The 21,875-nt window shown below is 36.6% G+C and overlaps 7 protein-coding genes across 8 annotated transcripts; 6 read left to right on the plus strand and 1 right to left on the minus strand.

Moving 5' to 3' along the window:
* The first annotated feature begins 911 nt into the window (after window positions 1-911).
* Window positions 912-3,336, plus strand: LOC110859383. 2 transcript variants are annotated; one of them, XM_035851955.1, is made up of 5 exons: window positions 914-1,101; window positions 1,324-1,831; window positions 1,915-2,370; window positions 2,470-2,813; window positions 2,893-3,336. In XM_035851955.1, exons 2-5 carry the CDS (start codon window positions 1,473-1,475, stop codon window positions 3,267-3,269), a joined length of 1,536 nt encoding a protein of 511 aa, XP_035707848.1. In that variant the 5' UTR covers window positions 914-1,101; window positions 1,324-1,472; the 3' UTR covers window positions 3,270-3,336. The 2 variants fall into 2 exon arrangements, with proteins under 2 accessions (XP_021964026.1, XP_035707848.1); XM_022108334.2 differs by having other exon boundaries at window positions 912-1,831.
* Window positions 3,294-9,873, minus strand: LOC110841707 (multidrug resistance-associated protein 1). The gene is made up of 20 exons (XM_022087403.2): window positions 9,684-9,873; window positions 9,526-9,606; window positions 9,081-9,446; window positions 8,871-9,008; window positions 8,687-8,806; window positions 8,431-8,618; window positions 8,213-8,350; window positions 7,996-8,143; window positions 7,586-7,891; window positions 7,476-7,520; window positions 7,068-7,325; window positions 6,672-6,992; window positions 6,380-6,589; window positions 6,065-6,316; window positions 5,405-5,990; window positions 4,807-5,317; window positions 4,348-4,723; window positions 3,871-4,273; window positions 3,638-3,761; window positions 3,294-3,562 (listed from the first exon to the last, which is right to left on the minus strand). Exons 2-20 carry the CDS (start codon window positions 9,553-9,555, stop codon window positions 3,451-3,453), a joined length of 4,632 nt encoding a protein of 1,543 aa, XP_021943095.2. The 5' UTR covers window positions 9,556-9,606; window positions 9,684-9,873; the 3' UTR covers window positions 3,294-3,450.
* An 846-nt stretch (window positions 9,874-10,719) lies between these two features.
* On the plus strand, window positions 10,720-11,531 carry LOC110841634 (larval cuticle protein 16/17). Its single transcript, XM_022087318.2, has 3 exons — window positions 10,720-10,892; window positions 10,968-11,196; window positions 11,293-11,531. The coding sequence occupies exons 1-3, from the start codon at window positions 10,878-10,880 to the stop codon at window positions 11,349-11,351; spliced, it is 303 nt and encodes a 100-aa protein (XP_021943010.1). The 5' UTR covers window positions 10,720-10,877; the 3' UTR covers window positions 11,352-11,531.
* Window positions 11,532-13,476: 1,945 nt separating this feature from the next.
* On the plus strand, window positions 13,477-14,506 carry LOC110841700 (shematrin-like protein 2). Its single transcript, XM_022087392.2, has 4 exons — window positions 13,477-13,817; window positions 13,929-14,009; window positions 14,097-14,217; window positions 14,309-14,506. The coding sequence occupies exons 1-4, from the start codon at window positions 13,715-13,717 to the stop codon at window positions 14,319-14,321; spliced, it is 318 nt and encodes a 105-aa protein (XP_021943084.1). The 5' UTR covers window positions 13,477-13,714; the 3' UTR covers window positions 14,322-14,506.
* Window positions 14,507-15,846: 1,340 nt separating this feature from the next.
* Window positions 15,847-17,233, plus strand: LOC110862519 (type II inositol 1,4,5-trisphosphate 5-phosphatase). The gene is made up of 4 exons (XM_022111722.2): window positions 15,847-16,177; window positions 16,261-16,414; window positions 16,482-16,651; window positions 16,738-17,233. Exons 1-4 carry the CDS (start codon window positions 15,981-15,983, stop codon window positions 17,063-17,065), a joined length of 849 nt encoding a protein of 282 aa, XP_021967414.1. The 5' UTR covers window positions 15,847-15,980; the 3' UTR covers window positions 17,066-17,233.
* An 838-nt stretch (window positions 17,234-18,071) lies between these two features.
* LOC110851677 (bifunctional nitrilase/nitrile hydratase NIT4B) lies at window positions 18,072-19,739 on the plus strand. Its single transcript, XM_022099547.2, has 3 exons — window positions 18,072-18,620; window positions 18,702-18,796; window positions 18,877-19,739. Exons 1-3 carry the CDS (start codon window positions 18,317-18,319, stop codon window positions 19,594-19,596), a joined length of 1,119 nt encoding a protein of 372 aa, XP_021955239.1. The 5' UTR covers window positions 18,072-18,316; the 3' UTR covers window positions 19,597-19,739.
* An 847-nt stretch (window positions 19,740-20,586) lies between these two features.
* On the plus strand, window positions 20,587-21,706 carry LOC110863273 (superoxide dismutase [Cu-Zn]). Its single transcript, XM_022112534.2, has 4 exons — window positions 20,587-20,759; window positions 20,829-20,935; window positions 21,010-21,243; window positions 21,316-21,706. The coding sequence occupies exons 1-4, from the start codon at window positions 20,672-20,674 to the stop codon at window positions 21,592-21,594; spliced, it is 708 nt and encodes a 235-aa protein (XP_021968226.1). The 5' UTR covers window positions 20,587-20,671; the 3' UTR covers window positions 21,595-21,706.
* Window positions 21,707-21,875: the final 169 nt, after the last annotated feature.

Here is a 21,875-nt window from a genome sequence, read left to right on the forward strand (position 1 = left end):
TGGCCTTCATAAATAACTCGAAATTTCCCACTTTTTTTAATTCATTTCATACCAGGTGGATTTGTACGAAAAAAGCGTGAATAAAGTTTGTTTTTGTGTTAAATGGAATGTTATTAATCACAATAGCTGAAATATTTTCATGTTTGTTATTTTAGCAGTTAATGGAGACATTACTGATGGTAATGCAAACAGATTTTGGACTACAAATGTTTAATTTCGTGTAATGGAGGTACTTAGGAAAAATTAGCGAAATTTTGACAAATTGGGGGCTGTTATAACTCTTACTCTGAAACTCTACCCAGCTATTTTTTTATCAAAATTTAAACTGCATTGTGTACTACAGACATGGGCTCACACAATTTGCTATTTCCTGGCATTTCTAGCCTATCAGCAACTGCTCCATGTCTTCTAACCGGGTAATTTATGTCTGAAACAAAAAAAACATCATTGTTTTACTGTGGGGTTAGTTGAAGGTCTGCTTTTTACACTAGAGAATTGAAATTTTGCACCCATAATGCTGACTATAAGGTGAACAAATTGTAAAAATTTCAATTCAAAATTTATACTAGCGCCAAAGATATTAAAGGTCAAAAACGTTTTCACGGATGTGGACTACCCTCAGTAATGCCTGCATTTATGTAATGCTACATAAACATGTACATATGTTATAAATGTCGGGCAATAATTCTCCAGCAAACTATTTAGTCTCACACGATTCGATTTATTTCAAGATAATATTCACTCGATATACATGCATAAAGACATAAAGTAATATTTTAAAGAGTGAAATCTGAAGAAAAACTGATGCTCTCGTTTACTCGAATAATCTTGTTTCTATCCAACTATTTATCGGCTGGCTAACTTTTAATTGACATTGACCATGCACAACCATTCCATGCATTCTATGCAGAATCAAGGTTGCGTTTACTCAGTAAGTAACAAACAACTGAGGAGGACTCAATCAAGTGGTCAACATAGCACTGCTTACGATTGGTCTGGGACACTTTTAAGAGGAAGTAACAAAGGAAATGATGAAAGGTGCTAGTCCATATTATTTCTGACCAGGCGATCATAGCAGATTCAGACATTCTCAGACGCGAGGTTAGCATGGACAGTGACTAGCTACATACCTAAATACTTACATATATTTATTTATTTACATAATGTGTGACTGACCAGAAGATGTTTTGTATATTTATTTATTTTGTTTTACCAAAACCTTGTGCCATAAATATAAATATGCATAATTAGTTCATAAGTGATCTAAGTTTGGCAAGAATTTAAAACCGGAAATAATCATGGGTCTCATTATGGAAACCGTAGTATCGGCGCTGCTGTGCTTCGTCACCATAATTCCCCTCGTTCTCATCCTACTCGTCAACCAAGTCGTGCGCTTCCTCGTCGCGCTAAGTCTCCGTCTTATCCATGGTTCCAGTATTGTTCTCAGTGATCACGGATATGACAACATTTACATGCACAAAGGGTACAATCACCCCCACGGGCGACGCACAGTTCTTTACCTCGCAGTTCTGACTCCTGGAAAAAATAAACTATTTGACATTGCACAACATCGGAGAAACTATGAGAAACATGTTTTGAACAGAGAAGAGTTTTCTAAACTGACAAAGGTGTGGGTAACCAAATTTGGCTACACGTGCCTTCAAAGGGATGCCAACTTTGATGTGGAAAATCATGTCAGGATGTACGAGGAGCAAGGCGGAAAAGTAACCGAGACCGACCTCATGGAAACGCTACTTCCTGAGCTATGCAAAGATATGGAGGATGATCATCCCCAATGGGAGGACGTCATTGTACCAAATTTTGTTTATGAGTACGCAGAGATTCAAAATAAATACTTCCATCGTTCAATATCCAGCATGTGAATAATGATAATTATTTCCCCACATTTTTCAGCAACGACCCCATAGTTCCCCGGATTTTGAGGATTATTCGGATCCATCACGGCTATATGGACGGTATTTCGAACCTCTTAATGCTTGCTGAAACCCAGAGTGGCGACTCGGTTCATAATTTTCCTTGGGTTATCAATCCACTTGAACCACGCCAAAAAACAATTGGATTCTGGTTTCGGCTCTTTTGCCTCATACACTTGCCACTCGTCGCAATGAAGCATCTTATGTGTGGCATCTGGCCAAGGACAACGAAGAACGCAAGTTGGATACCAGACTCTTTTACTGGACATACTTTACACGGATGGTCAGAACCGCTGGACATTAAACTGCTTGGAGATATCAAATCTGCCAGCGATTGTTCAATGCCAGCCATCCTCACAACAGTACTGTTGAACGCGTTGGGGCGATTTCAGGACGAGTTTGGACAACGTAATGACTCTGATGAAATTTTGCTGGGGTAAATCAATGAGTGGATTATTTTACATAAACATACGCATATTTTCTTATGTTATTATTAAAATTACTATTCTACTTAAATTGAACTTTGTTTTCATAGCCTCGTTTCTGCCTTGCTTCCCTATCCCTCAGTTCACCTTCGTAACAAGCACGGCATCCTCCGCTGCGAGTTGGATGCTGGTCGGAGGGACCTACCCAGGCGTGCCCGACTTTGGAACATTAATCAAAAGCTGAAGAAAATTAGCCAGTCTCCGGAAACTTGGTTGAATCACGTGCTTCCTTCCTTATGTGGTCATCTTCCTAATAGAATCGCCGATATGGGAACTTCCCTCATAAGTGGGGACGGCGTAATCTCAAACTTTCCTGCAACTCGAGAATCCATTAAATTGTGGGGTAGTCAAGTTGAAGAAATGGCCGGGTGGGTCCCACTGCTCACTAGAGCTGGTAATACGTACATGCATGCTTAAAGTTTTTTACCCGTGCTTAAATTAAATCTGGGTGTACTTTGTATTCATTTTTGCAGGCTTCGGTTGCGTGACACTGCGCTACGGGGATAAGTTGAGGTTTTGTCTTAATACAGACGAAGCAGCAATTAACAGGAAAGAGCTGGAATGGCTTTTAAAAGTTATAGTCGAAGAGGCGAAGGCGCTTTCGTCCGATTTTTCTTCTGCGTCGCGAAGCTCTTCGTCAGGATCTAAAGGAAGTTTAGTGGGGAGATTTCTCGTGTTTCCAGTGGATCAAGTTTGTGAAAATACTACTGACGACACAACCAACAATAACAATCCCGACAATATCGACCAAGGAGTAGTTGAGATGAAGAGTGAGCCTAGTAGAGAAGAGCGAATTTCCAGAGCGATGAGGATATTGATGTCCACCATGAATAAGTTAAAACGAGCTTAATTGATAAATAATGTCAATATAAAGTTTTATCTTAGAATAAAACGTATTTATTTTGTTTTCTTTTAAATACACCAACTTGGTAGCACAAAGTTATTGTTCACAATATAATATGAATGCATAAGGACATATCCAATTGCATCTCGTAAATTTTGATATTCAGAATGACTATAATTTAGCAAAATTAAACCACACCATCAGCTTTTGCCAGCGAGTAGAAAATTGAGTTCTCATCTTTTAATAGGGTTTCGGGTTTATCAAGTTCGGCAATTTGTCCATCTTTAAGTACCATTACCCTGAGTGTTAAGAAAACATACATATTATTTTACTTCCTCGGCAATTAGGTACATATTTATGTAGGATGCAATTACCTGTCATAATCCATAATAGTGTTTAGTCTATGAGCAATGCATAATACAGTTGCATCCTGAAACTCTGTCCGTATAGTTTTCTGTATCAACAAATCCGTTTCTAAATCCACAGAGGCAGTCGCTTCTATTTTTACCAAGTAAATTATTAAAGTACTGACATCATCAAGCCGTAAGAGCGTGTAAGAAATATGTGATATAAATAATACGCATGAGTATTTATGTGCATGGCTCACCATCCAACAAAAGAATCTGGTTTTTTCGCAACAATGCCCGTGCGAGGCATATTAATTGTTTTTGCCCCATGCTCAAGTTGTCGCCGCCTTCACTAACTTTGTGCAAAAGTCCGTCTGGGCACTGGGTTATCACAAACTCTTTCAAATGTGCCAATTCTAGTACACGCCAAATCTCAGCGTCCTCATATTTCGAAAATGGATCCATGTTCATCCGAAGTGTACCAGAGAAAAGGACGGGATCTTGAGGAATGATTGTGATCCGTCCACGAATGTCATGAAGGGCAAGTTTAGATATGTCCAAGCCGTCAATAATTATAGAATTCTGATCAACGGGTTCAATAATTCGTAATAAAACCAGCATTAGTGTGCTTTTGCCTGACCCAGTTCTCGATGTACATCCAATCTAATTAAATTGGTCAAAATCATACATTGTAAATAATCTTATTGATATTTGTTTAGATGGAACTTTTAATCTACCTTTTCGCCAGGTAAAATTTCACAGCTCAAGTTCCTCAGGACCAAATCCAACCCTGGACGATATCTTGCTTGGCAATTTTTAAAACTGATTGCACCTTTATCAGGCCAATCCTTGGGTGGTTTTTGTTCGCCAATAATCCAATCGGCTTCCTGTTCAGTTTCTGAAAATTCTATAATCCTCTCTGCAGAAATAGCATCCGTTTCTATTGCAGATATCATCCGGACCATCCAATTTAACGTGCTAGTCACTTGCATAGCGTAACAAATCGACAATCCAACAGTTCCAGGATCTAGTTTATCTCTATTAATGACGGCAAGCACCCCTGCCAAAAATACCATGATATTCGAAACTGCTTCGAGGCGAACGGCAAGCCACCTGGAAACGAAATCCAAAAGTTTATACTTCATTCTTTAAAGTCATGCAATTTTTATACTTAAAGTATAAGCTATTTTACTCGCCGATTTCCGACTATTGCCGGGTAGTAGCATTTTTGATGAAAATCTATCCTGTTATCTGATGCGCGTACGAATCTGTCCTCGGCTCCATAGCCTCGTATAGTTGCTGTCCCTGATAAAGTTTCGCTAAATTGTGAAAATATTGGAGACATTGAAATTGATTCCATCCGCTTCAGTTGCCCCTTTGACGCCACGTAAAATTTAGTTATGTAGCAGTAAATTATTGATAGGACGAATATAGCTAAGAGAAAAGCCGGCATGTTGATTGAGATTATTATAACGGTGGCTACAAGGGAGAATAACTTTGGGATGAGTGAGCGAAGATGAACACCGAGATTAAAATCCACATTGTCGAGATCCTTAGCAAATCTATTAACGATTCTTCCCACTGGGGTCGTTTCAAAAAACGACATGGGAGCTCTCATAATGCGAGAAAGCATTCTTTGGTGAAGGATTGAGGAAGCATTTAATATAGCAAGAGACATACAAACAGTCCCAATCATGATGGTGGTTGCTGTAATAAAAATACTTATTAGCTTTGTTACCAAATTTTACCCAATTGTACAATATATGCATGCAGCTAAATATGTATAGAACTTACCTTGACCTAAGCCAAATAGACCGTAGACACTGAGGTACATCAAATTGTTATTATTGTTCTCCGTGGAATCGTGGTCAGTGGTGGAGTTGCTGGGATTTTTGTGGTTATCATCATCATCAGCCCATTTTGCTAACCAAATGCTGGATCCCATTTGTAATGCTTGGAAGAAAGCATTAAAAACTAACGCCATAATCGCAGTCACTATTCCCATGGATTTTATAAAATTCAAGTACACGTCGCGTTGAACAGTTCCGACCTCCATTTTCTCAGATTTTATCAGACGTTGCTGTTCCGGGATAGGAAGTGGAGGTGCCTCATCGTCGATGTAAACATCGTCAGTATTATCATTATCTGAAATGAGTTCCAAAGCATGAAGGGAAATTGCAGAAGATGCAGAAAGAGAACTGCTTATGCGTCGTTTTATGGGTGTGGTGGTGGAGCGCTTTGTGGGAGAGTGTGATCTTTGACTTGCACTTTCTGATATTTGGCGTGGTAGACTATGTACAAGAACAGTACTTTTTGGTACATGTTCTTCCTCTTCTTCTGTTTCTTGACTGTATTGGTTCAAAAAATCGGAAAATGCAGCCTATGCACAAATCAATTCATGTTAAATTTATGGCTTAAAGTACAAATGTATAATTGTAATGTGTATCGTCTTACACCACTTTCCAGTAGCGCATCATACGTCCCCTCTTCACTTATTTCGCCATCCTTCATTACTACAATGTTGTCAATGTGTTTTAAGTACTTGAGACTATGAGTTACGAGAAGTCTTGTGGTATGTTTTAATAATCCATTCGGACCGAGGACTTTATCAAAGAGATGCTTTGATACATGAGCGTCTACTGAGCTTAAGGGATCATCTAACAGTATCAGGTCCGACTTGCTGTAAACTGCACGAGCTATAGAAACCTGGAAGTTAACAAAAATATTCTTATACAAAATTCAATTTATTAAAAAAAATATTAGCTTTACCCTCTGCTTCTGGCCGCCGCTCAACGTAACGCCTTTTTCCCCAATTTCTGTACGATCCCCCGCAGGTAACATGTCAATATCCGGCTGGAGTGCACATGCCTCAATAACTTTTTGATATGTCTCCTCATGGAACTCTTCTCCGAATAAAATGTTGTCCCGTAGTGAGCAATTTTGAATCCATGCCTGCTGAGCGACATATGCAACTTTTCCCTAAAATTTGAGTAAGTATCTTATTACAAATAGACCAAATTTATAAATCTCTTTTTCTAGCTGGTATGTAAGCCTTTCTTACATGTCTCATAACTCTTCCAGATGTTTTAAACATCTCACCAAGTATGGCCGCCAAAAGAGATGACTTTCCAGTGCCAACAGTACCAACAATTCCTAATATTGAACCCTGTTTAACATTTAAGTTGATGTTTTTAAGCCGAAATGCATCCTCGCTCGGATCCCAGGAAAAGTCTGCATTCTGTATTGAAATTGCCAAATTACAAGTAGAATTCTTTTCTGGTTTTTGTTCAATTGCATCTGCATCACGTTCTTCGGCATTGAGGAATCTGTTTATTCTCTTCACTGCAACACTCGCCTCAATTAAGGACACTATCGTTACTGGCTGCAAATTATTCAATGAATATTATGCATTAATTTTGTAGATAGAAAAATATATTAATTTTGTAGTATGAATTACAAAGTTGTTGAGAGGTTCCTTCATAATGTTAAACAGTGCGAGAGATACGAAAGCCTTTTCTGCGTCTAGGACATTGTTCTCATCGACGAGAACGAACATTCCAAACGTGACAAGGGAAACGAAAAATGGGGCACACGTTCCAACTAATATCTTCGCTGCATTTAAATACGCAGCCCTTTTCAGTAACTTGAGTTCCTTTCGGCGGACGTCCATCACCTCGTTTTCAAACGGAGGTTCAAAAGCATATAACTTCAGCACCTGAAAAAAGTAAAGCTTTTTCTTAGTGATTTGTAGATGCAATTTTAAAAGTTATGAGAATAATTTGCTCAACAAAATGAGACAATTTTATACGGCATTGAAAGATATTGAGTATTAGCAGAAACTGCAATCAAAAATAAAGAAAGTTACCTTAATTCCTGCTAAAATTTCACTCATCAACTTCACCCGTTGGTCCTGGTTATGTATGAAATTATGTTATTATCTTATTACCGAAATTTGCCGAAATTTACCGAAATTACCTTATGCTTCATCTGTTTTGCTTGCAGATTCCTCACAAATTTACCAAGCAATCCATTGACGGAGATCAGAAGAATCATTACAAATACTCCAGCGAGGACACTGTGACCCAAAATATTCCACAACAGATACATTGACACAAAAATTTTTAACGGAGCACTCCAAAGTTCGTTTAAAAATGCTAACGCATTAAGCAACTTGAGCGCATCAACGCTCATTAAGTTGACAATTTCTCCCACACTTGAATTCTTCCTTGCAATACTTGAAATTCGGAGAGCTTTGCGATAAATGGCAGACATCAGCATTGTCTAATCAAAAATTTATTTGATTTAAAGGGTTAAATTGTGTGCTTTTTAATTTATTTTTTTGGGGTTACTGGAAGAATTAGTAAAATAGCAATTCATCTATTCACCTTCATCCTCATGTACAGTAATAAATTGACTTGCATAAACTGAGTTATAAATACAGTTTGTAGGGTGGATGAGAGGAGGAGAACTGTAACGAAAAAGTAGCCTTTCCATGTTTCCATGTCTTTGGTTTTTGTGAAGGAGATGAGCAACCTTAATAATAAGATATAAAATATGAAGATTTGGCACGATGAATGATTTAATTATATTTTTTTTACAAACTTTAGAATTTCTGGCGATGCAAACCCTAGCATATCACCTCCGAATTGAAAGAGTGTTCCCAGTAGAAATGTTTGGCCAAGAGCTTTAAGCGGTGAAAAGAATGCATTTCCTTTCAGACTTCTTCCATCTGGAGCTTTGCTATTTTTGTATTAATTCGAACCAATTAGAGGAATTATGCTTTGATGATGTTAATAGAAAAATATCCATCGTTAAATTACCATTTTCCATCTTTAGGTCCAAGCCAATTTTTATAGAATTTAGGAACTTGATGATCACATGTTTCCCTTTCGTTCAAATCCCAGAGGTCTGATATTTCCAGTGGTCTCTTGTATCCTATCCAAGCCAGCTCTTCATACCAGTAAAATAACAATTTTGATAGAAATGAAGCTGTCTGATCGGGGCATGGCTATTAAAATAAAATATTTAGTAATTATAGCTTCAGTAATTCTTATCATTTCAGAATTTAACGAGTACTTTTGCATTATTCTTGGAGGTCCTTGAAATGGGTACATTATCAGCCCAACAATTAATTACGAAAGTTAGCACGACCAGTGGAAATTGGAAAATGTTAACGACTCGTGTCATTTCATGAACCTGAAATACGTAGTTCAAATTTTAAAAACAACCACAATTTCAAGAAATCATTTTTGTCAATTACATTATTTTGTTCATTTCGTAAAGCTGATTGGAATATTAAGATATCGCAGCAGAGTAAAAGTAGCCAGTATATAAACATTCCACCAGAAGATGTGACACCGGTTATTTTGTGATGGACAATCAGTATTAGAGCGAATATCTTAAAAAAATGCAATCTTTTGTTATATTCATAGTAAATAATGATTTCAAAATTATTTTCATAAAGACTTACATAACCCAAAATCCGAATAAATACTGCAACCCAATTCGCATCAGAGGCACGATGCAAAGAAGCATCTTCATAATTGAGCTGGACAAGATTGATCAAATGCATAAGAACTAATCCACAGCATAGACTCGTTTTTCCAACAAATAATCGGGTAACGATTAAACGCTTTGTTAAATGTGAATTGTGACATTTTCTCAGTTTTGAAGATTTGGTCATCAACAATGGCTTCCTCCAACAATTCATCCAGTTATTGCACAAGTTGAATCCAACCAATCCCAACAATAATACAAAAGGAATCCAGATCAACACAGTTTGTTGGAAGCATGAAGATAAATCAGGCCGAGTTGTGTTCCATGTTAAATTATCATCCTGACAAAAAATATATTTTAACCACGGTGCTACTGATACTGGACAGACAATTACAATTAGGACGCCTGATAATTAATACCCAAAATGTCGAGTTACAAAAGTTTTCCATTGTTCAAAATTTATACGCCGGCAGTGTGCTTCATTCTTTGAGTTACGTGATCTGTAATTTATTTGGATTCATAAGTACATAATGTATAATGAATTTAATAGCTTTTTATTAGCAATCCTAGCCTTTACCTCTTGTAGAAAATTTTCGGTTTTTTGCCACAGATTGACACTGATTGTCAATGTCTCACTTGGCAGGTGGTGTTGGGAAGAATAAGACGAAATCATGTCGACATTAGCATAAGTATGAAAAATTTGTTGCAAAACGTCATATGGAGCAGTGAACTGTAAGGTTGCCACTAGTTATAAACACACATGTATAAGCATATAAAAGCATCCCGGGTTACGGCAATATATTTGCAAGGTCTTCACTGTCATTGCTGAGATACAACGGCATACATAACCTACGAAACGAAAACGATTTGTGGTCCAGTTTATTATTTTGCATGCGTATTAAGTTTCGCTTGAAGAGTGAATTGCATACAAAAGAAGCATTCAGGTGCTGGGGGATAAATTTTACGGATATGACGAGCGACGATTATCTGCAAATTCTTCAAAACAACTCTTCACCGTCCTTCGCACTCCACAATAAAATGGGAAATTATGTACGTAAATAGTTATGGTCAACGTGTTACTTTCGTATGTTGTCAATCAAAGCCATTCACACGTACAATTTGAAATTTAGTGCATATTGCATGTGTGGGCAGTAGTTTTGCTTGATCAGATATGTTGACAATGCAATGACGCAAGTATGACAAGAGAAAACACCACCATTTATAAATTTGCTACCTCATGGACATAATTTGCATTAGATTTTAATCAAATTTAGTATTATTATGTTCCATTAAATTTTAATCTCCTCACACGCGCATGCAATACCCAGTGTGATTGAAACAATCGAAAAGTTGCATCTCAAACATTAATAACATTTTTGCTGTTCTTGAATGTATTCCATTTGCTGAAAGAATTCTGCTAGTCGATTGCATATTGAATGCATCTGCATACAATTTTGGATCTTTTACTATATCAATGCGAGATGTGTATGAATTATCAAGTGATCAATTATAATGGTCGTCGATTAAATGTGTAGCCAAGGCAAACGGGTCTCATCTTCCCAATCCCAGCGAAATACTTGCATCATAATTCGCTAATTCGCTCTCTCTTTCTCGACATAATAAATATGTATATGAAGACGCAATTCTAATTTAGTTACTTCTATCAAGAAGCAGAGATCATCCTATCTTTTCGTCTACACAAATATCTTTATCCGACTTTCTCGTAATCAAACTTCCAATTTTGAAAATCTTTTAGACAACTGGAATAATCATGAACCCCAAAATCGTAAGCTGTTTATATTTTAGTTGCATACTACAATTTAACATAAAAAATGAATATACAAGCATAATTTTCACACAGGTATTGCTTCTCGTTGTTTTAATCGCATTTGTTTGTGGAGCCCCTCAAGAAAAGCGAGGGAGGTATTTCGAAAAGGCGGAGAGCGGAGACTACAGATACGGGTATGGGACGAGGAACGGTGATAACGTCGAACAGGAAGCTACGATCAAACTTGGTCCCGTTTTGGAAGATGGAACGCAAAACATGATCCCGGTTGTTCGAGGGTCATACTCGTTTGTGGATAATTTCGGTAATTTTATTTAATATTTTATTTTCTGGAATGGAATGTGGATCAGGTTGGTGATATTTAAGAATATATGGACATATTCACGTATTTATATTTCAGGGAAAAAGCATGAAGTGCGATATGAAGCCGATGAAAATGGGTTCCGCGTTTTGGAGTGAAGTATTTTCATGCGATTTAAATAATTACCCATTCTGAGAAGGGCCATATTTTTGAAATCAGTTCTTGTTTATTATGAATTATAAAATGGTTTTATTGTTATAAGGGTTGTGACTTGTGGCTGATATTTGTACTCTGATCCTAATAAATAAATGGTTCTTATACTTGTATGCATACATGCATATGCACTTGTAAAGTGGACTGTTTTCAAGAAATCATAACATCAATGCAATAACACAATTTCCCAACCTTTTGACTAAAAAGTATTTTTAATTTAATCATCAGTAGGATACATAGCTATGTACATAAATATGTAAGTGTCATAAATTATGAGCACCTGTTGGTTTAAATTCTTAAATTGGGGTTTCCCTGACCAGCATCACTTACCTGTTATTTTATACACTCACGGAAGGAATTCCATTCAAATAAATTCAAATCAGACGAATCAGAGGCTATTACAGATCTGTATTAAGATGAATTAAGATGAATTAAATAGTTCTATATACTCCATGAATTGAAATTTTCGACTATTTCGTATGAAATAATTCCTAAAATTAATTATTGACAATGGTCGCCAGAATAAGCGACATTTCATTAATAGATTCTATATAGATTCTACACCATTTGTGCTCTTATTACTAATCATAAGCATACATATATATACTAAAAAACCTTTTATCTAGGAAAGGATTAAAAGAAAGGTTGGGTTTTCCTAAGTTTGTGTTTTTTAGAATTTTATTTTTACCTTTTTTAGTGGGCTTTTCACACATTCATTAAAAATGCACCTGCCAATGGCAAATTGTCATACTCATACCAAAGGGCGCTTTCGCTGGTGGTGACAAATTTGTCGTTGAATAACCCCGGAATGGTTTGTCGTAGCGGGTCAAAATTTTGAACCGACGAGCATGTTATTCTCAGATAGTTGTGGGCAAAAATTCAACTCCCTACTTTCAAAAATGCCTCCCCCACAGCCCCCAGAAGTTGAGACACTCATTCCAACTCTTTCCAAACTCCGTCTAAAAAATTCGGTCTCCGCAGAAAAGATTTTCTTTTCAAGTATCCGAACCCAAACAAGTCCATTTGACTTACATCAGGGGATTATACAGGTATTTCACTATTCGAAATGATTTTTATCCCCAATCTAGCTTCAAGGTCCTTTGCATAAGCTTGGGTCAACTTTTCCGTCTGGGAAGACGCTGAGTCATTATGAAAAATCACCTTATTTATTTTTTTACCGTACAATTTAGGAAAGTGCTATTCTAAAAGTAGTTTCAATACACGGTCCACATCATACTTTGCAGATATCTTCACTTTTTGAGGGACTTTGATAAGTGGGAGGATACCAGGACCCGACATTGCACCCACCAGCAAAACTGTTATAAAAAGTTCTCCTTACGCGGAAGCACCAACTTGCGTGAATTGTTTTCGGCATTTGTCGTGTAGTAAGCTCTTGGAACCCAATTAGTAAATTGTAGAGAAATTAGTGCTTCGTCAAATGTCACCAATAACTCACTGTGATTCCTTGACCGAAAATTCAAATAATTTTATTTGTAAACACAGGCGCGATTTTTTTCCTGTTTTTTTGGTCAGCTGATGCACACGAGTTTTCCGACCAAGTCGTTTTTTCAAAATCGTAATTTCTCGTTCCACTGAACGCTTAGAGACCCCAACCTTACGGGAAATTTCCTTTTGGGTCGGTGGATTATCTTTTGAGGTCAATAGGTCAATTTTCCTCAACACGGTCGGAATTGACACTTTTTTTGCCTTCTTCTAGGGGGTGGTGGTTGCCCTCTACTCAGAATTTCTCGCTTTTCACCTATATTTTTCAATACCTTATTGATTCCAGATTTCCAAACCGTTTTCCCTTCAATTTTAAGATGTTTTGTTATTCGGCTGTACGAGTATTTAAGTTTGGAAACAGTTTTTATGTGTGTCTCAATTTCTGGGGGCTGTGGGGGAGGCATTGTTGAAAGTAGGGAGTTGAATTTTTGCACACAACTATCTGAGGATAACATGCTCCTCTGTTAAAAATTTTGACCCGCTACGACAAAACGTTCCGGGGTTATTCAACGACAAATTTGTCACCACCAGGAAAAGCGCCCTTTGGTAGTACACTAACGTGAACTTCGAAGGGTAGTTTGGAATTTCCTGGTTTAATCCAGTGAGGACTGGAAGACTACAGGTCCGCAGTACTAAATTGCATTATTACAAAATATATCTGTCCTTTCTCTCTGTTGTATGGTCCGTCGTGTATAAAAGGGCAGAGAAACCACGCCACATTTCACAGTCACTTTTGATACCACAAGTAACAAGCACCTCAAATTATCTCCCTTGCAAATTTACAAGACTCCACAAATCCTTTGAAATGGAATCCAGAACAAATAGTTATCTTTCGTTGATCTTGTTGGTTGCCTTGATTGCTTCCATTGGGGTTGCAATGCCAACTTCTGAAATTACATCTGCTAACGGTGAGTTTGTTGTAAAAAAATCTACGGAAATTTAAAATAGAGATCAAGCTGGAGTCTCCGATCATACAAATACATTGAATTATTTTTAACGATATTATTAAATTTTTTCAGTTGGCACTGATTACTCAATAAAGACTTCCCCCATCATGTCGCGGAGAGCAAGACAATACTACCCGTATGGTGGTTATGGGGGTAAGATTTTTTCCTTGTCTTCTCACTCTGTGATTTACATGTGAGAATATTTTAATTGGTTATTTAATAAACGCTTCCTAATTTTAGGATACGGAGGTTATCCAGGAGGATACTACCCGGGTGGTGGATTGGGATTCGGACAGAGTCAATCCAGTGCAGCCGCGAGTGCTAGTGCTAGTTCCGGAAGTACTGGATTTGGTGGATTTGGGTGAGTTGGTCGAATAATCTTTTCTAGCTATTAATCGCGTATTTCACTTACTGACTTACTTAAATATGCAAATTCAATTATTTTATTGCAGATACGGAAAGTAATTCAACAATGCAAATCCGTTCGTTTTCGTCTCCGGATTTTAATTAGTCAATAATTAATGTTATTTATTTAAACTCATCTTTACTGATTTGTACAACTAATTTACAAATTTTGTTGAATAATCTTAAACAATTATATCGACATTTGGCATATGCCTTGTAATTAATAAAATTTCCTTTCCATATAATTTCGTCCCGTCTTTTGGAAGGGTAGATTAATTTCATTTTACGTTTGCATATGTATTTGTACACATTTAAATACTGTTAATTTACTCGTTTAACCTATAAAATTTTGATCATGATAGGTTCATGAATGTTCGCATAATTTCTCGGCTAAAAATTATTCATGGGTAAGATCCAGCATAATTAAAGCTTACTCTTTTTGATGTTGAAGTATAACCAGAATTCTGCAGAAAAAGATACATTATTGGTAGTGTTGCATCGTATTTTTGTAATGAATTTCTCGAAACATACGTGACGGACATGATCGCATATTTTATTGAAATTACATATTTTTAGTTCCCTCTACGTAAAAACGGAACTACTTATTTGTGTGTATGTATCTTCACAAAATTGACTGATGTGCTGTTTTGGAGGTGGAAGAAAGGGTGGAAGAGCTTACTCGTAGCATTAATGGAAAGCATTGGCGATTGTGCTATAATATCTTGTACATATTTAGTATCTATAATTTCATCATGGAACTACTCACCACAAATTGTCCCATAATCAAACTAGATTCCCATAACACTGCAATTTCGGCACATAGGTACACAGTCCTGCATTAATTTTTGCAAATCCATTGCTATTCCATAGTATTCCATACTCGTCTCATACATCAAACTCACAATCAAACGTGAACGTGTATTTCTGTGCGTTAAACTATTATTTTGTCAGGAGATTTCATTATGAAATTTCAATGAGTTTAAACACATTATGTTCAACAAAAGTCAAAAGTAAATGGCATATTTTTCAAATACAATTCATCCATTCATTCACTGTACTGCTAAAAAATCAACTGGCTATATTATATGTACATATTTACCATGCATGATTAAGTATTCGTGTTCTTGTGTTTAACCAATGTCAAGAGAGGATTAAAAAATAAAATCTCTATATACCAAAGTCATAATCACGATATATGTGTAAACTAAACATACTTTACTTACGTCACTCTCAATACATACTTAATAGTAAATATTTTGCATTATGAAGTTCTTACATACATATGCACGTGGCCATAGTAAGCGTGCAACTCTACCACCATCGCAAATACGGCCAGGTGCTGTATTGTAATTTTGCATGCACACATTTTATAGAAATATTTCTATTAGTGAAGATGATTTAATAGATTGCCTACATACTTACTTACGGTGCGCATTATAACAACTGAACACGACGATGGTATGCATTCATGGTCAAAAAACAACAACAAATTCGTGCTTTTTGTCTCCTTTATTAGTCCTTGATGAATGAATAATGTAAGTATATTCCACCATCCATAAGTATTTATGTTATCCGTCACAGCGAAAATGTGAGCTAGAGTACGTAATTTTATGATAGTATTCTCATCACCTTCCCTCTCACTTTATTTGCTCATTTATTAATTGGCAAGCATTCCGTGAACAATACCAATATATTTATTGGTAAGTGCGTCGCATTGAAATGGGATTCAGTGTATTTGTCTTAACGTGGGATATCGAGGGCAAAGTTCCACGAGGTGAACTAAAAGAACTATTGCTTAGGAACCCAGCCCCCGATATTTACGCAATCGGATTACAAGAATTGGAACAGAAGCAGAATGATAGATTCTCGTACAGCAGGCACAATGAAAAGAAGGATGACAAGGCATTGGAATGGGAGTAAGAACAATAAACGGAGATATTCTAGAAAATTAAGAAATTGTTGAGAGAGTGAGACTAATTTATTTTATTCCATAATTCAGACAATGCTTGGAAAATACTTTGCCAGGTTATGTAAGATTGACCACGGCAAAATTGGATGGCACAATTCTCTTCATTTATATTCAGCAAAGCTTAACCGCTGTTGTAGAGAATTTGGAATTAAAATCGTGTGGACCGTATTCGAGAGGGGATAAAGTATGTCAAGTTTTAAACTAAAATAAGTATATGCAAGTGAATATATACATAAATTATGATTTTAAAGGGACCAATAGGTGCAATTGCAGCACGATTTGAGATGGGTGGAGTGTCATTTTGCTTCACAAACTGTCACTTGTCCGCACAAAGTGAAACACTGGAGGAACGAAATCGAGAATTTTATTTGATTTGGGACATTCTCAAATTCCCCAATGGTCGTTGCATTTATGACCACGAGTAAGTTAACGTGCACAAATTTATGTAGCTATTTAGTAAATGATAGAACGTTAATATTTCTCTAATTTGCACTCATCCTTCTCCAGCCACGTCTTTATGCTGGGCATCCTAAATCATAGGGCGGAACGTGGGGAAATATTCGAGGGATTTGTAGAAGCTGAGGAGGACAGAATGATTAAGAAATATGATTCTGACTCGGATTACGAGTATTACGGGCGTAAAGAAGAGATGAGAATTCCTGGAGGGTGTGACCGAATTTTGTATAAAGGATACAAAGCCGGTTATAAAGTGGAAGAGTACCAGCAACACCCATATTTCAGAATGAGTGGCGAGCACAAACCAGTGACGGGATTTTATCGGTTCAATTTTCCGAGCTATGTCGAAATCAAAAATTCTGTAGCGTGGAATACTTAAGATTTTAGATCTATATTTTCACTACTTTGTAAATACCATCTAATATGCATAATCAAATTCATTACGACATAATAATAATAACACATTTATAATTTTACTTACTTACAAAGCTGTGATTTTTAATGGGTATGACGTAAAAGTGCAAATAAATATTTTACATAAATTGCAGACTTTAGTCTTTAGACCTTATTTTATTCTTTTCTGTTCAATCGTTAAGTATCAGGATACAGGAGATAATGATTTTGTACAATTCTGGTGTATGCATCGTTGTATCAATTGTATCAATTTTTGCCAGCGTAAGTAAAATATGTATGTACATACAACATATGCGAACTGCATCTCATTTCTCCATAAATAGGGTCCACACATATGTACATACACATATGTACATATATGAAACAATTGCTGCATTTTATGTGTATACGACGGTTTATGTATATGATCGAGATTTAATGAAACACGTTGTGTGTTAAATTGTAACCTTTTAGGATTATTTTAGATTCATAGAAGTATTTCCCAACCTGCTGAACCTTATCGTTGCCATTGTCACATATAAATTAAATAATTAATTGGACAATTTTGTTGGCAATTCTACTGCGTGCATCTTGAATTAAATAGTAAATATTATTTTTCAATAACTGCAACAACTGCATCCTCAGTCAGTCGTTACATACATATGTAAATATGTAACTACTGTAGACAACCACACATGCCAAATGGCTAAATTGTTAAATATGTATCAAGTCGAGATTCCAGTTATGTGACAACGTGCTGTTGCCGATGAGATCGGATCATTCGTTTAACAACATAATACATTCAATATGAACTTATTACTAAATGCATGACCACGATACATAGCCACATCCATTAGTTTCTTGTTCTCCATCACATTAATAACCCATTGTGCTTACATAAATATGTACGTACATACATAGGTTAATCTTGAATTATACATACTACCTTTTAGAGCTTAACCATACTACTTATCTGTCAAATTATAAGGACAAAGATAACCTTGAAATTACGCGAGCAATGTCATTTCACAAAACCTACCCATTTTTCGGCGAGTCACGAGTTGCTTTTTCTTGAGCATAAAATAGAACGAAACCAAGCCGGATTTGTCCAGTCGATTAATACGAGAATGAACTGAGGATAAGGATTCTTCAACTCATCATATACATAAACGTATAAAATTAATTTTGAAAACAAGGCACATTCTTTAAGTTTCCTTATCTGCTCTTAAATATAAATATGAGCTCCACTACGGCAACTGTCGGACCTTCGTCTTCTAATGAATTAAAAAAATCAAAAGTTAAAGTCGCCGTGGTTCAAGCCTCGCCAATTATTCTGGACAGAGAAGCGACAATTGAGAAAGTTGCAAAAATCTGCAAAGAGAATGGGTGTTTTGGTGCCGGAGCAGAACTTGTCCTTTTCCCAGAGGCCTTCATTTCGTGGTACCCTCGCGGAAATACCTTTGGGGTTGGAATTTATGATGTTACTGACGAGGGAAGGGATATTTTCAAGCGTTACTGGGACAGTTCCGTTCAAGTACCAGGTGAATTTAACTCGCAGTGTGATAAAAAGCCAAACAATTCAACAATTTGGTGCATGCTTATTTAAAAATACTTTTCTGCAGGAAATGCGGTTGATCGTTTGGGACAAATTGCCAAAGAGAACAAACTCTACCTCGCCATTGGAGTAATTGAACGGGAAGAAAACAGTGGAACCCTGGTACATATTCACAATTTCATGTCTAAGCTTATGCACATATGTTGGCAAAATAAAAATTATGGATATCTCACTAATTTCAGTACTGCTCCATCTTATTCTTCTCCCCATCCGGTGCACTGCTAGGAAAGCATCGTAAACTGATGCCAACTGCGGGGGAAAAATTATGCTGGGGATACGGTGATGGGTCGACAATTCCAGTATTTGACACGCCCATTGGGAAATTTGGGGGCGTTATTTGCTGGGAGAATTTCATGCCCATGATAAGAATGGCAATGTATGGGAAAGGGGTGCAAATCTACCTCGCACCCACAGCCGACTGTTCCGATGCTTGGTTGCGTTCGATGCGTCACATTGCATTTGAAGGACGATGTTTTTTGTTAACATGCAACCAATTTGTGAAGCGGTCTGACTACAAGGAAGGAGTTGACTATGGACAAAGTTTTCCTAGTGAAGACCCGAACTATGTGATGTGCAGAGGTGGGTCGGCAATCATTGGTCCGCGGGGGGAAATGTTGGCCGGACCAAATTATGAAGGGGAGGCTGTACTTTTTGCTGAGCTGGACTTGGGGGATATCATTCGATCAAGAATTGATTTTGATCCGATGGGCCATTACAGTCGTCCTGATGTGTTTAGTCTGGTGGTGAATGAGAGGAGAAATTTGAATGTTACGTACGTCAACAGTGAGCAACGAGGGGATGAAACAGGCGAAGGAAATACAGATAATAACAAGGACGGATTTGGGTTAGGTGCTGATAAAAGTAAAGCAGTTAAAGACGGGTTGAAAAATTTGAAGATTTAATTCTTGTAAAATCTCGATTGCATTTTGTTCGAGAACATTATAATTATAAACTTAAAAATGTCTTATACTTGGCTGTATTTCTGGATATGAATTGATTAAATAGGTTGTCATAAAAATAAATAAATTTGAACAATCTATTTAAATACGTGTGAGTGAATGCCTGAGATTATTTTTTCGCGATATAATTTATATTTTAGTTCGTACATAGCAAGCTTTATCTAAAGTTACACTTTATAAATCAGGAAATAATTAGTTTTGATTATATTATCATTTATGTATGAAGGCAATTTATCCACCTACAAATGTTGGTGCATATGAGGCTACCATGTGCTAGCTTAAAAGTTCAGGGTTATCTTTAAATCGGATTACTTGTAGTTTTCACAACGAAGAACATTTGATGTTGCCAACAAAATTAACTAGTGAAGCTAAATATAAGATTTGAAGATTTCACATTTAGACATCAGACAAAACCGACATTAAATTCGATTTTGCTTTGAAATATTGTTTGCGTGAGAATGATTCAAGAATACATACCTGGATATGTATATTAATATGTTCAAACTTGTTCCAAAGTCACAAAATAATATCTTAACATGGGAAAATAATTTTTTATGACTTACATGTGTATTTTAAAGAATATCAACCAATTTATTTAAAAATTTACAATTACAGAACTAAATAAAATACTTTTTTTTTACTTCAATATTTCTTTGACCAATATACTTTTTTGAATTGAAATTAAAAAAATAATAACATATGTATTTCAAAAGTGTTTTATGTAAAACTTACGTGGAAAGATCTGTTTTGATAGTCTCATAAATATGTACTCACCACCTTCTGGAGTCCAAACTAATTTAAGTACGGATTAGCTGGTGACAAGGTCATGATCGCTTTGACATACAAAACAATATTATGCATAATTCCTTATAGAGATGAAATTGGTAATAAGGAGCTCAAGTACCTGATTTTAATTTATAGCTTGGCAAGTCTTCGCCACATTTTAATCTTATTTCATCCTTGCTCCAGCCTAGACCTCGTAAAAAAATTCTTGTAGACATTATATTTCCTAAAAATCATGAATCTACACGTTTTCATAATCGCATTGTTGATTCCATTCACCACCCAGCAGCGGACCAGGGCCACAACGACAACGTCCACCGAATGTATGGAATTCGAAACTACATTTTTTCAATTTGTACACTTATTGGTATTTATTTTCAATGTTTTTATAGTGCCAACTGGTGGAATTGAAGCTAAATGCAGTGGGAACTGGTGCACAACGCCTCGGCCTTGCACAGGGTTCGGGTGTCCACCAACAACAACGGAGAAAGCATATCCGGTAAACCATTAAGACTTTAAGTACACATTTGCACAAAAAATGACCGATTGATTTATTTGAATGAGCTTCTTCAGATCCCACCCACCCCACTTATCAACCGGGCTTTGGTGGCATTTAATGTGGGGAACGACATTAGTGGGATATATGGTTATCTTGAACTTGCCCAAGATACGCAATATGCTCCTGTTCGCATTAATGGAACACTACATGGACTTTTACCGAGTAAGCGCCTCGGATTTCATATCCATCAATCTGGAGACATTCGGGAAGGTTGTAGCTCAACTGGCAACCATTTCAATTTTGGACCTGTAATGAAATTAAATATTATGCTGAGTGTGGTCATAGATTGGGTTTACTTAATTTGATTATTCGTCCATAAGCTCGTGAACCATGGTATTCCGGGAAACATGGTACGACACGTTGGAGATCTTGGAAATATTCAAACGAACTCGTACGGAATCGCGACCATCTCCATGTCAGACTCGATGATTTCTTTGAATGGAGAAAGGTCCGTTGTTGGAAGGACTTTTGTGATTCACGAGAAGGAAGATGATGCAGGAAGGGGTGTGGATCAAGAGTCGAGAGTGAGTGGCAATAGCGGAATGAGAATGGCATGCGGCATTGTAGGAATTCTGGGAACAGTGCAGGCACCTTATTAAAAGATCTATGATAAGTTAGTCGAATGTATGTAGTGGAAATTACAGCAATTACTTATTGTTACTACACACATACATGGCTGTAGAATTGAAAAATAAACAAGTTTAAAATATGTTTGCTTTAAGAAAAGTTATAAAATTATTTTTCTAAGCATGCACATATTATGCGGAACATAACATGCATATTTATTATGCAAGTGTGGTAGATTCAACTCACTTTACATATTAGTTTTATGAAATTTGCATAAACTCGTGGGTGAATCAAGGCAAGAAACTCTGCAGAC

The sequence above is a fragment of the Folsomia candida genome, unplaced genomic scaffold (assembly GCF_002217175.1).
Source record: "Folsomia candida strain VU population unplaced genomic scaffold, ASM221717v1 Fcan01_Sc001, whole genome shotgun sequence".
In the NCBI taxonomy this organism is placed as follows: domain Eukaryota; kingdom Metazoa; phylum Arthropoda; class Collembola; order Entomobryomorpha; family Isotomidae; genus Folsomia; species Folsomia candida.

What these genes read in the sequence shown, in the direction of transcription:
- LOC110859383 (XM_022108334.2), top strand. Translation starts at nt 1,299, where the DNA reads ATGGGTCTCATTATGGAAACCGTAGTATCGGCGCTGCTGTGCTTCGTC. An exon ending in TCTGATGAAATTTTGCTGGG is followed by an intron (nt 2,371 to 2,469) that starts GTAAATCAATGA and finishes TTGTTTTCATAG; the next exon opens with CCTCGTTTCTGCCTTGCTTC. An exon ending in CCCACTGCTCACTAGAGCTG is followed by an intron (nt 2,814 to 2,892) that starts GTAATACGTACA and finishes TCATTTTTGCAG; the next exon opens with GCTTCGGTTGCGTGACACTG.
- LOC110863273 (XM_022112534.2), top strand. Translation starts at nt 20,672, where the DNA reads ATGAATCTACACGTTTTCATAATCGCATTGTTGATTCCATTCACCACC. An exon ending in AACGACAACGTCCACCGAAT is followed by an intron (nt 20,760 to 20,828) that starts GTATGGAATTCG and finishes ATGTTTTTATAG; the next exon opens with TGCCAACTGGTGGAATTGAA. An exon ending in ACCATTTCAATTTTGGACCT is followed by an intron (nt 21,244 to 21,315) that starts GTAATGAAATTA and finishes TTCGTCCATAAG; the next exon opens with CTCGTGAACCATGGTATTCC.
- LOC110851677 (XM_022099547.2), top strand. Translation starts at nt 18,317, where the DNA reads ATGAGCTCCACTACGGCAACTGTCGGACCTTCGTCTTCTAATGAATTA. An exon ending in CAGTTCCGTTCAAGTACCAG is followed by an intron (nt 18,621 to 18,701) that starts GTGAATTTAACT and finishes ACTTTTCTGCAG; the next exon opens with GAAATGCGGTTGATCGTTTG. An exon ending in AAGAAAACAGTGGAACCCTG is followed by an intron (nt 18,797 to 18,876) that starts GTACATATTCAC and finishes CACTAATTTCAG; the next exon opens with TACTGCTCCATCTTATTCTT.
- LOC110862519 (XM_022111722.2), top strand. Translation starts at nt 15,981, where the DNA reads ATGGGATTCAGTGTATTTGTCTTAACGTGGGATATCGAGGGCAAAGTT. An exon ending in GACAAGGCATTGGAATGGGA is followed by an intron (nt 16,178 to 16,260) that starts GTAAGAACAATA and finishes TCCATAATTCAG; the next exon opens with ACAATGCTTGGAAAATACTT. An exon ending in CGTTGCATTTATGACCACGA is followed by an intron (nt 16,652 to 16,737) that starts GTAAGTTAACGT and finishes ATCCTTCTCCAG; the next exon opens with CCACGTCTTTATGCTGGGCA.
- LOC110841634 (XM_022087318.2), top strand. An exon ending in CTCGTTTGTGGATAATTTCG is followed by an intron (nt 11,197 to 11,292) that starts GTAATTTTATTT and finishes TTTATATTTCAG; the next exon opens with GGAAAAAGCATGAAGTGCGA.
- LOC110841707 (XM_022087403.2), bottom strand. Translation starts at nt 9,555, where the DNA reads ATGGAAAACTTTTGTAACTCGACATTTTGG. An exon ending in GCGGCGGCCAGAAGCAGAGG is followed by an intron (nt 6,317 to 6,379) that starts GTAAAGCTAATA and finishes GTTAACTTCCAG; the next exon opens with GTTTCTATAGCTCGTGCAGT. An exon ending in ATGCGCTACTGGAAAGTGGT is followed by an intron (nt 5,991 to 6,064) that starts GTAAGACGATAC and finishes ATTTGTGCATAG; the next exon opens with GCTGCATTTTCCGATTTTTT.
- LOC110841700 (XM_022087392.2), top strand. Translation starts at nt 13,715, where the DNA reads ATGGAATCCAGAACAAATAGTTATCTTTCGTTGATCTTGTTGGTTGCC. An exon ending in TGAAATTACATCTGCTAACG is followed by an intron (nt 13,818 to 13,928) that starts GTGAGTTTGTTG and finishes AAATTTTTTCAG; the next exon opens with TTGGCACTGATTACTCAATA. An exon ending in CCCGTATGGTGGTTATGGGG is followed by an intron (nt 14,010 to 14,096) that starts GTAAGATTTTTT and finishes TCCTAATTTTAG; the next exon opens with GATACGGAGGTTATCCAGGA.